The 12,906-nt window shown below is 42.7% G+C and overlaps 1 protein-coding gene across 3 annotated transcripts in view; it reads left to right on the top strand.

The window, feature by feature from the left end:
- The window catches only part of LOC123771868 (uncharacterized), a 53,198-nt gene that overhangs the window by 19,391 nt on the left and 20,901 nt on the right, over positions 1 to 12,906 (top strand). For 2 of the 3 annotated variants that reach the window (XM_045764601.2, XM_045764600.2), the window contains exon 5: positions 10,133 to 10,277. In XM_045764601.2, the coding sequence (XP_045620557.2) occupies positions 10,133 to 10,277 (145 nt within the window). Of the gene's footprint in view, positions 1 to 2,289; positions 3,115 to 10,132; positions 10,278 to 12,906 lie in introns of those variants that run through there. The other variant, XM_069337799.1, reaches the window with a different exon arrangement.

Genomic DNA, 12,906 nt, shown 5'->3' with positions numbered 1-12,906 from the left:
GGAAAGTCGTTGTGTGGGGGCCTGACAGTTTTGAGAGGGAGGGGAGGAAAACATATAGTGTGGGGATTGTTCCGATAGTATGGGGAGGTTGGGTATGGTAGTCCAGGAGGCAGGTAGGTGCCACTGGTCGTGTGGAAGATGTAGTCTCAGGTCAACCCGTTCTCGCAAATTTAATAAGTCAATATTGACTTATTAAATATGTGCATAGGTGACATACTTAACATAATAGATACCCTTAAAAAGATTCATAGAAAACACCAACCTTACCTAACCTACTTAGTATATTAAGATAAGCATCTTATTGCTTCGTAATTACAATTATTACCTAACCTATAATAGGTATAGGTTAAGTAATAATTGTAATTACGAAGCAATAAGATGCTTATCTTAAGATACTTACAAGGTTAGGTAAGGTCGGTGTTTTCTATGAATCTTTTTAAGGGTATCTATTATGATTAGTATATCACCTATGCACGTAGTTAATAAGTCAATATTGACTTTACAAATTTGCGAGAACGGGTTGCTCAGGTGGTGAGGTGTGAGGTGAGACAGATAACGAATGAAGGTGGGGGGCTATCATTGGTGAGGGGAACAGGAGGATAACAGTGTCAATTAGGCAACGGAAAGCCACGTGAAAATGGATGGAAGAAGGTGGAAAGATATTGGTTTCGAACTAGTGAAACGGGATAGGCACGGGGTTTGTCTTCACAAAGATGGAGCCTACCTTGACAAGGACGGAGCCTACCTTGACAAGGATGGAGCCTACTTTGACAAGGATGGAGCCTACCTTGACGAGGACGGAGCCTACCTTGACAAGGATGGAGCCTACCTTGACAAGGATGGAGCCTACCTTGACAAGGATGGAGCCTACTTTGACAAGGATGGAGCGTACTTTGACAAGGACGGAGCCTACCTTGACAAGGATGGAGCCTACTTTGACAAGGATGGAGCCTACTTTGACAAGGACGGAGCCTACCTTGACAAGGATGGAGCCTACCTTGACAAGGATGGAGCCTACCTTGACAAGGATGGAGCCTACCTTGACAAGGATGGAGCCTACCTTGACAAGGATGGAGCCTACCTTGACAAGGATGGAGCCTACTTTGACAAGGACGGAGCCTACCTTGACAAGGACGGAGCCTACCTTGACAAGGATGGAGCCTACTTTGACAAGGACGGAGCCTATCTTGACAAGGACGGAGCCTACCTTGACAAGGAAGGAGCCTACCTTGACAAGGATGAAGCCTACCTTGACAAGGACGGAGCATACCTTGACAAGGATGGAACATACCTTGATAAGGACGGAGCCTGTAGAAATGCTTGCAAATTGAATGAACCGATCTACGTCAATGTTACCCAAACGAAGCCTTCAAATCTAATACAAAAATATATCTTTATCAAGTTTTCTCGAATACAGCGAGCAAAACCTACGCAAACATTTCTTCAAGCTTTATAAAAAACATTCAGGGTAAGGATAGAATAGGTAGAGGTACCTTCCCCTCAGACCTGTCTCTAGTCGCAGTCTCTAGCCTCATCCACTCTCCCCCGGTGACCATAGTCGCAGTCTCTAGCCACATCCACTCTTCCCCGGTGACCATAGTCGCAGTCTCTAGCCCCGTTCACTCTTCCCCGGTGATCATAGTCGCAGTCTCTAGCCCCGTCCACTCTTCCCCGGTGACCATAGTCGCAGTCTCTAGCCCCGTCCACTCTTCCCCGGTGACCATAGTCGCAGTCTCTAGCCCCGTCCACTCTTCCCCGGTGACCATAGTCGCAGTCTCTAGCCCCGTCCACTCTTCCCCGGTGACCATAGTCGCAGTCTCTAGCCCCGTCCACTCTTCCCCGGTGACCATAGTCGCAGTCTCTAGCCCCGTCCACTCTCCCCCGGTGACCATATTCCACCAATTAGCTGCGGGGACGGTATGGAAAGCCGACGATGACCTCTTTCTAGCCAGGACCCGGGAATGTATGAGCCACAATAGCCTGGCGGAACTGTTGCTACAACGCGTTTGTGAGCGCGGACGGACGTGACGTCACCCCACCAAACGGGTCGCATTCAGTGTGGGCGTAGAGGGGATGCAACACTACCAGAGAAGAGGAGAGAATCCCAGTGTATTGTCCGGGTGCTATGCCGCCCCTCTAGACTCGTCCACACCTCGCTCCTCCTCAACTTTGCTCGCTCGGATGTGTTCGCTGTCTCTTTGTTTACATCGAAGCGTCGCCTGTAACGTTATCATCGGGAGCCAGTGGTCGCTCATTTCCATGACCGATAGCGCAACTTATAATGATAACGTGAAAAGTCAAGTCCAAAAACAGGTCGGAAATCTTGATAAAAACCAAATTCGTGATTGTGAGTGGCACAATAATTGTTCTGGTGTCGTGAGCAGAGAGTGAAAGGTGTGGGTGGTGGAGAGTAAGAAGAGTGGGCGGCGCCAGAGTGCGGGAGTGCTGCCACTCAGTGCCTCGGAGAGCAGCAGCACCAGTATCCTCTGGAGGCCTGCACGTACCATATGGATACGAACCATCTCGCTCGCTGCACCTATAACGAACCATCACACTCGCTAACACCCTCCATCTGGGATAAGTCATTCCTCTCGCTAGGCACAACCTGGAAACCTTAAGTGAAGTGACTTAAGCGCTCCCGTGACGATAGCAGTAACATCTCCAGTGTTGTTATCGTATGTAACAGAGATAATTTAGTACAAAGTGAAGAGACAAGAACGATGCCATACAGAGAAACCAGTAACCTGCGTCTGGGAGCAGTGTTGGCCTTAGCCTGGGCTCTACTGCCCTCTATTGGCCTCTGTAGCTACTACACCGACGGCAAACTGACCTCTGGCAATAGTTACAGTGGCACTAACTACCAGCACATCCTGGTGGAGCAGCTCCAGGGCTCCGGTAGCTTCTCAGGAGGCAGCAACAGCAACTACTGGAGCAACTCTGGCAGGAGACCCAGCATCAGCTCAGGTCATTCCGACAGCGCCAGCTTAAGCAGTTTTGGCAACAGCTTAAGTAGCTTCGGCAGCAGTTCGAGTGGATCCGCCAGCATCAGCTTGAGTGAGTCTGGGAGAAGACCCAGCGGAAGGCCTGGTAGCAACTGGTATTGGTCCAGCACTGGTAAGCGACATCTGATGATACTTGTAAACATATGACCCATCACGGGAAAACAAATGCTGTTGTGCAGGCTATCGAGTCACAATAACGTGGCTAAAGTATGTTGACCAGATCACACACTAGAAGGTGAAGGGACGACGACGTTTCGGTCGACTTGAGAATGGTCCAGGACGGACCGAAATGTCGTCGTCCTTTCACCTTCTAGTGTGTGGTCTGGTCAACAAATGCTGTTATAATTGTTATTTTCTCATTTTCACGTAGCTTCGACGCGTACAGGCAGTGACACGCGTACAGGCAGTGACGTACGTACAGGCAGTGACGTACGTACAGGCAGTGACGTACGTACAGGCAGTGACGTACGTACAGGCAGTGGCTCACGTACAGGCAGTGACACGCGTACAGGCAGTGACACGCGAACAAGCAGTGACACGCGAACAAGCAGTGACACTACCCATGGCAAGTGATCAGTGCTGTTGCTTTCATCTATCAGGACCGACAAACACATTAACCCGATATCTTTTGTAAATAAAATATTCTTACATTAAGATACACAAGTTAGAATATCGGGACAAAATCTGGTTACAATTATTTGTGATCCTCCCAAGTGAGGCTCAATTGTTGACCAGCTCCTCCTGCGTCAACATTGTACTCAGTACTAAAGAAATGTTAAATAATTTTAAAGATATTCGGCTTGAGGCAAACATAGAGAGATGTGACCTCATCTCAGGTCAGATGAATTGTCTACGATCATGTTAACACACGTTATGCATGCTCAAAATTAGTGATGGGTAATCAGTTCAAATTATTGTGTGTGTATTTACTAATTGTATTTGATATTTGTGCCTGCAGAAACGAGCTATTAGCTCTTGGACCCCGCCTTTCTTACTAATCAATTTTTTCTCTAGTATGTCTTCTATATATTTCTATCTAACACACACACACACACACACACACACACACACACACACACACACACACACACACACACACACACACACACACACATACATTCACATCCCCAGGAAGCAGCCCGAAGCAATTGTCTGATTCCCAGGTACCTATTTACTACTGGGTTAACAGGAGCTCATTTGCTTATACCAAATATAAACATTTGTCTATACCTCGGCCGGGAATCCAACCCGGGCCCCCTTAGGACTACGACCCCTGAGCGCTGTCCACTCAGCCGCGAGGCTCCCGTGTGTGTGAGTGTGTGTGTGTGTGTGTGTGTGTGTGTGTGTGTGTGTGTGTGTGTGTGTGTGTGTGTGTGTGTATGTGCACGCGCGCGCGTATAGTGTGAAAAGCGTAAAACGCAGCAATTACACTTAATTAAGAGAGGACCTTGTTGCCGAATATGGACACTTTCTCTTTTTCCTCCCATGTGATGTGTATAAAATGAGAATCGCGAAGCAGAATGAGCTCTCAGTAGGAGCTCCTCATGGTAGTCACCCATCACTCCCCCTTAACAACTAAAGAGGGCCAATCCATTGTCACTATTGTCTTACAAGAGTGACAAGAAACTGTCGACCAATCATACTGTCACTTCAACAATTCAGAATCACAATGGTACTTAATACAAATATACGGTCACATCATTACTACACGTAACTCAACAGAAAAAACTTAAATTCTAGCTGGCAACCCATAAAGTAACTCTTTAAATAAAATCGCAGCATATTACAAACATGTTGACCACTTCACACACTAGAAGGTGAAGGGACGACGACGTTTCGGTCCGTCCTGGACCATGCTCGACACAATCGACTTGAGAATGGTCCAGGACGGACCGAAACGTCGTCGTCCCTTCACCTTCTAGTGTGTGGGTTGGTTAATATATTTCAGCCACGTTATTGTGACTCATCGCCTGCTTACAAACATGGGATCACAACATGCAGTCATAACACCACAACATGCAGTCATAACACCACAACATACGATCATAACACCACAACATGCAGTCATAACACCACAACATACAGTCATAACACCACAACATACAGTCATAACACCACAACATACGATCACAACACCACAACATACAGTCATAACACCACAACATACGGTCATAACACCACAACATAGTCATAACACCACAACATACAGTCATAACACCACAACATGCAGTCATAACACCACAACATACGGTCATAACACCACAACATACAGTGATAACACCACAACATACAGTCATAACACCACAACATACAGTGATAACACCACAACATACAGTCATAACACCACAACATACAGTCATAACACCACAACATACGGTCATAACACCACAACATACGATCATAACACCACAACATACAGTCATAACACCACAACATACGGTCATAACACCACAACATACGGTCATAACACCACAACATACAGTCATAACACCACAACATACAGTCATAACACCACAACATACAGTGATAACACCACAACATACAGTGATAACACCACAACATGCAGTCATAACACCACAACATACGGTCATAACACCACAACATACGGTCATAACACCACAACATACGGTCATAACTCCTCAACAAACGGTCTAAGTACACACCGTTCACTCGCCCTGTCACTGATAATCAGTCGCCCGAAGAGTGAGGCGGTTTAGCTGTAGGTTAAGGGAAGGGTGTGTCGTTCAGTGCCTCTAACTTGATGATATGCTATAGAGGCCACCATGACATGCTTCACGAAGCAGCATGGTACTAGGTGGGTCGCACATGCAGATTATATGACACACGGCAGAATACATACAAAATACATTAAAATATATATGACATACCCCAAAATACCTAGAAATAACTTTAAAATACCCCAAAATACCTAGAAATAACTTTAAAATACCCCAAAATACCTAGAAATAACTTTAAAATACCCCAAAATACCTAGAAATAACTTTAAAATACCCCAAAATACCTAGAAATAACTTTAAAATACCCCAAAATACCTAGAAATAACTTTAAAATACCCCAAAATACCTAGAAATAAATTTAAAATACCCCAAAATACCTAGAAATACTAAGAGATATCTGGGAATACCTAGGAATATTGTGCTTTGCTAGTAATTCTGGAAGAGCAGTGGATAGAGGAAACGGGTACCTGGAGTCCGAAGGCGTCTACTCCTGTACACACCTGTGTAGAGAAACGAACGGAACATTTAACAGTGTCACGTGAAACTATCTATAATGAGCAAACAGGTTTTGATCTATATGTATAGATGAGAGAGAGAGAGAGAGAGAGAGAGAGAGAGAGAGAGAGAGGGGGGGTGGGGAAGAAGGGGTTAAGTATAGGTAGGTTGAGAAGGGCGTAAACGTATTCGAAGTGCAGTATGTCAACGTCCCATCACGAAGCTCTTGACTCGTGTGACAAGTGACCCATTGACACATACTCCTCAGGCCTAAATGACAGTCTTCGCGGCCCGTGTGCAGTTACGGCCGCCTCCGTGAGCGCTCTTCACCATGCGTGAGACTAACGCCACACCCAGCGTGTATCCTCCTGTCTCCTGCACCCTCCATCACCCTTCACAATCCCTCCACTCCATCACCTCTTCCCTCCACACCATCACCCCTTCCCTCCAAAATCAACATACGGTCATTTGTGGGGCTACAACCCCACTCTGTCGTTACCTAAACCCTATATCAACCCACCAAAGTCTGCTGCTTCCCACCAACTATAATCCCTCAACCTTCTCCTCCACCCCCCCCCCACAACCCCAGATACATGGCCCCCTACCACCACGGAGACATGACCCCACCATCCCGGATACATGCTTCTGTTGCGTCCAGACGCCGTTTCCTTAACGATCGTGCTCTTCCCAAAGTATAATTTACGTCAGTTTATGCCATAATATTACGTTATTTTCCATTTGAATAGCGTAGCGTTAAACCAGGAGAAACCTTAATGCTCAGCTCTTACATAACCATTATTATTATTAATAATTTGATAATTTAAAAATTTGATAATAATAATAACTTATTATTATTATTATTTGAAGGTTTTGAAAAAATAATATAAATATTTTGTGATTATAACATTAGGAGTGCATGCAACAGTAGTATAAGCGATCTAGACTTATTAGTTTAATAATATTTAATATAAAATTATTCTAAAAATTATAATGCTGATATTTAGAAGTAAATATTTGGGATTTATTGACAAGAATTAAATATTGAGTTTATTTTGCAGTGAAAATTATTTCATAAATCTCCGGTTCAGGCGTTATGAGAATTCGTAAATATCTTAGACTAGCATATCTATTATTAAAATAGTGATTATTACAAAGACACTCAGGGGGAAGTAAATACATTGTCATGCCTCGCTACTCAGAGATCGCGTCGCCATGCCCCAGTGACCAGACACTGGGCTTTTAACCCTGATAATGAATCATGTTGAACATCTCCTTAACTGTTGCTGTGATCACAGTGAGGCATCAACTGTGACACAACAAAGGCCACAGAGGTTAGGTGACTGACTTGCAGGCGATGGGTCACAATAACGTGGCTGAAATATGTTGACCAGACCACACACTAGAAGGTGAAGGGACGACGACGTTTCGGTCCGTCCTGGACCATTCTCAAGTCGATCGACTTGAGAATGGTCCAGGACGGACCGAAACGTCGTCGTCGCTTCACCTTCTAGTGTGTGGTCTGGTCAACGTGACTGACTTTGCTTATTGAATATCTTACTGGAAATTATTACTGTTGATGCAAACATTGTGATTTGTGATCTACAATGCTTAGAAAAATTGCACAAGACTCAGGCATAAGCAGGAAAATGCTCACACAAATATCACTGATATCCTTCAGGGAATTACAGCAGCTACAAAGTATTGAAGTTAAGTTGCTTGTTATGGAAGACTTCAATCATTGGATTCTGAATTGGAATGAATTTCTTCTCAACGATTTACTGGAAATCTGGAAAATTTCCTTTAGTGCTAAACGGAACACGAAATAAATTCTATACATAACTTAAAACAATTCAAGATACATGCAGAAAATGAGTCGTTACATTAACCAATCGAAACCAATTGGCTTATGAGTTAAAAGAACGACCCAGCAAATACATCTAGGAAAGTTTGCATGATAACGAGATAACGGTTTGCATGAAGTTAGATAACCCCCACATCGTTAGTTACGACTCTCACACAGCTTAGATAACCCCCAAATCATTAGCCACAACGCACAGACCGCTAATAAATACCCACAAACGTGGAAAGCTGTGTTCGAGAGGCGTGATGAACAAACCGCAAATATAAATCCTTCAAAGTAGAAAGCGTGTGCGGAATCGAAAGTTAAACACCATATGAACAAACGTAGTGTAGTGTAATGTAATTAAACACCATACCTTTCGACCAGGTTCATTATCAATGTAAATTATATGGTGCATGATATACAAGTATTGTAATTGATGTTACGATCGTATTCTGATGTTATGCATCCCTTTACGCCTGGGTGAAGCTCACAGTAAGGCAATAACTTATAGGAATGCTCTGTTGGTTTCTGCTTTCCATTTTTTATTCAATCCATTGGATATATGACTAGCATTTGACATTGTGTCATGTGAAACTAAAAGCTTGCTCGCCTGCTATAATTATGTACAACTGAGAGACAGGCAGAGAGATTAAATTACGAAAATTATACATACGATAATGATTTAAAGATACGATTTAAATTTAAGGATTGATTGCCTACCCCCTCCCCAATCCCGTGCTCTGTTATCGTATATATGTTTATTTATTTATTTACTTATATACAACAAGTTACATTGGGGGGTAACAGATAATATAGATATTAAGTTGATTTAACATTCTTGTAAAGCCAAGTATATATATATATATAAAGCCAAGTAAAGAATGTATACATTTTTGTAATGTATAAATGATCCAGCTGTAATGATGGATACGTCAGAAGTTCCATTTGGAACTTAAAGATTATGATACTGAAGTACTAAGGAATTTAAGACTGGCTTACCACTATCTAAGCCAGCATTCTCAGAGATTAGAAATCATTGTAAAGAGGTGAATCGTTTTATGCTGGAATCCGCTTTTAAAATCTTGGACTTGTGCACGAATGGCCAGTCGGATTTGAGAATAATGGATTCTTTTTTTATCAGAGAGCTGTGGCCTCTCTAAATAATTAGAGAGGCCACAGTTCAGCTCTCTAGTTCAGCTGCTCAAATGTATACTGTATGTCACAGTAAGCCTTTTATTTTCATGAACAGTTAACGTAGATTTTGTTATTATATGCTTTAGTTTCCCCTGATTTGTGTGTGAGTGTGTGATATTTATTTTAAGTGTTGACATTTTTCATTATTTTATTAGTTTAATTATGACATATATTATAATATTTGATAATAAGTTTTGTGTAATATTTATTTTTCTTACAACATTTAGCTAGTAATCTATAATTCATTTTAAATATTTTGTTTTTGCATAAGTTTTCTGAAAACTTTTAGTTATTATTATAATTTCGAATTAGTTTTTGGTATCTAACTTGAAGATCATCAAATTTTTAATTAATTTCCGTAAATATAACTGAATGATTTAGTCTGTAATTAGATTCACTTTATATTATAGTGTGTAATATTATCCAATTAAAGTTCATAGTTTTGCTGGCAGATTATAATGTAACTCTTGTGTTTTAAATCTGAAGATAAACTCGAGAAATATTCGAATCGTTATGAATTTTAATTAGATGTAAAGAAGAATATTAACAGGATAATTGCTGTCAGTTGTTCTATTATGAAATTATTCAAGATGTTTCCTTCGTGAATTATATATTATTGTGATAATTATGTATGTTTCCTTCACGTTATGGATATCTGTATATATGTATGTTTGAACATATGTATGTTTAAATATATACCTAAAAGGGGTACCACCTCTTGTGCAAGTGTAGGGACCCATAGCCTCGGAGAAGAAAATATAGAGTACTCAGAGAATCTTTAAATATATATATTTTTGAATATATATGTACGAATATCAATCTTCCTATGTACCTTGGTAACCATTGCTCACTACCCGCAGGTGGAAGCTGTTACGAGCTGGCCAAGACGCGGGAGAGAATTGACCGTCGGTTCATCATTAGAGGGAAGGTGCTCCGGACCCGGGACAGGAGGGAGTGTGAGACGGAGTGTGACAGAGAGACGCTCTGTCTAGGCTTCAATTACAGGTCAAGTTTTTCTATAGTTCACCGCTTTTCCGGCTTTCTCTTCTTTTTTTCTCATGCCTAACCACTTGGGCTGGATGGTAGAGCGACGGTGTCGCTTCATGCAGGTCGGCGTTCAATCCCCGATCGTCCAAGTGGTTGGGCACCATTCCTTCCCGCCGTCCCATCCCAAATCTTAATCCAGACCCCTTCCAAGGGCAATATAGTCATAATGGCTTGGCGCTTTCCACCCTGAAAATTCCCTTTCTTTCTTGTTTCTCCTATACATGCATTAGGTGGTATACCCGGCAGTGCCCGGGTCGCCTTAGTACCCAGGTAACGCTCACATTATCCTCCCCCCCTCTCCCATTTACACCTCCCCTCACCCTATCACATCCTTATCTTCCTCTTCCATCACCCCCCCTTCCTCCCCTTCCACTCCCTCCCACATACCTCTCCACACGCCCAACCAGCTCTTCCCTTTTCCCTCTGTTCACCACCAACACTTTAAAAGTTTTCCCTATATATTATATCGTTTTGTTGTTTTAGATTCAGCTACTCGGAAATGTTTTTCCAAGTAGCACCGGATATAGTGAGCCCGTAGTGGACTTGTATATAATATCGATCACTAACTAAATAGTTGCCACTAGAAAGTAAATCGGTCATCTTTCATGATCATGATAGTCTATGGAGGCTGGGCTGAACAATTCACATCCACAGACTTCATGATGGAGGCTCTTAAATGAGGAAATCAACTAGAGCTGTGAGGTGGACGCGAACCTTCGACCAAAACCAGTCACGTACTCTTCCACTAGACCGCCGCTGACTTCTGAAAGTCATACAACCGGATTTCTACTGAAATCACAGGAAGTGTGGAGGTCTGGAGGCCCTTGGTGAAGCCAGTCCCAGTGTCTACATATGAACCACAGGCACTCTGGTGGAAGAACAAAGTGGTCCTACACCTTACGCACTTCAAAAACATAAATAAATCACATTAACTTGATTCATATCAATGAGAACTTCCACTTGAGCTGTGAGGTGGCGCTTGTGTGTGTTTTAGGGGCTTTAAGGTAGAGTCCCCCTTCAGGGGATGGCACTACGGGGCCGACCGCGACACCCCTGATGTTTCTCTGGATAAAATCACCGTTAATTCTGCAAAATTTAATGGGTCTAGCCCCGAGCGTCTGGTCTCGAACATCGGACAGACAGACAATTTCATATAAAGATTGAAAGGGAAGTTTTAAAAGGAGTGAAGTTTGCCATCATCCTACATCAAAACTGAGCCACACACAGAAACTATTTGGATAGAACAGACAGACAAAAGGACATATATTCTTTTATATAAATATATATAGATATATATGTCCTGCCACCATCTTCCTCAGTTAAAAACATAATCCTCCCCCCAAAAAAGTGTTTTAGATATGATGTAACAACACTTGTGATTACAACTTGTCAAGCGATGCTGTACACAGGCTGAGAGCCCAACACTTCCCTCACACCACAACGCACATCTTCAGTACTCTATGCACAGTTTCATATGTTTTTGCACTAAGTCAGGGGACCCAGGGGACCTGCACTAGAACGGGGTAATTGTTATATGTTGAGAGAATCACCCTCTGGAGTTGTTAAGGTCACCATAATATATGATAGAGTTCAATAAGGTCAGGAACCTGTACACCAGTAGATTGACAGATGAGAGGCGGGACCAAAGAGCCAAAGCTCAGCCCTCGCAAGCACAAGTAGGTGAGTACAACTGGGTAAGTTCTACACTATTTATTTCCCATTTATTCAGGCAATTCCTCATTTATTCACTTTCATTCCTCCTAGAAACTTAGACTGATCGATACAGCGTCGGCCTGGCTATTTGCAGGTTTGCGTTCGATTTCCGATTGTCCACTTCTTTTAGGCACCGTTCCTTCCCTCCGTGCTATCCCATCTCCTTCCAAGAGCCATGTAGGCCTACTAGTCATGCACTTTCTCCTCATAATTTACCTTCTATTCCCAGATAATGAGTAGCCATAATTGTCACGCATTTTAAATAACTGTTCTACGGTAAAAAAAGGGTAAAGTGTGTCAGGAGGTCGGCTTTTGTTTGTCCTCCTCTCGTGTGATAAGATCTGCACGCTCTCATTTGCATACCTGCGCGGTGTGGGGGGGTTAATACCTGCGCGGTGTGGGGGTTAATGCCTGCGCGGTGTGGGGGTTAATACCTGCGCGTTGTAGGGGATAATACCTGCGCGGTGTGCAGTCAATACCTGAGGAGGGTATTATCACGACATTTGGCTACAAAATCTTATATTTTATCATAATCATGAACCATTGTTGTCTATAGTGAATGATTGCATGCAATATGATGTAATACGTGAGGTAATTGTTATACATGTTGAGAGAATCATCCTCTGGAGTTGTTAAGGCCACCATTATATACACCTATAGTACCACCAAGTATACTTCAGCCCTCAGTATAGTCCAGGGTGAAAGTATACTCTCAGTATATATATATATATACATTGAGAAGTGGAATTTACCACTCTTTGTGTATATCATCGTATGGTCACCTTTGAACTCAGTAATTATATTGAAAAATACTGTATACTAAAATTCGGGTTAGAAGTGTATCAAACAATGTACACTTTTCAGAATTCTTTTA

Source organism: Procambarus clarkii, chromosome 38 (assembly GCF_040958095.1).
Source record: "Procambarus clarkii isolate CNS0578487 chromosome 38, FALCON_Pclarkii_2.0, whole genome shotgun sequence".
Taxonomy (NCBI): Eukaryota; Metazoa; Arthropoda; class Malacostraca; order Decapoda; family Cambaridae; genus Procambarus; species Procambarus clarkii.
This window is presented reverse-complemented; position numbering and strand designations above follow the sequence as displayed.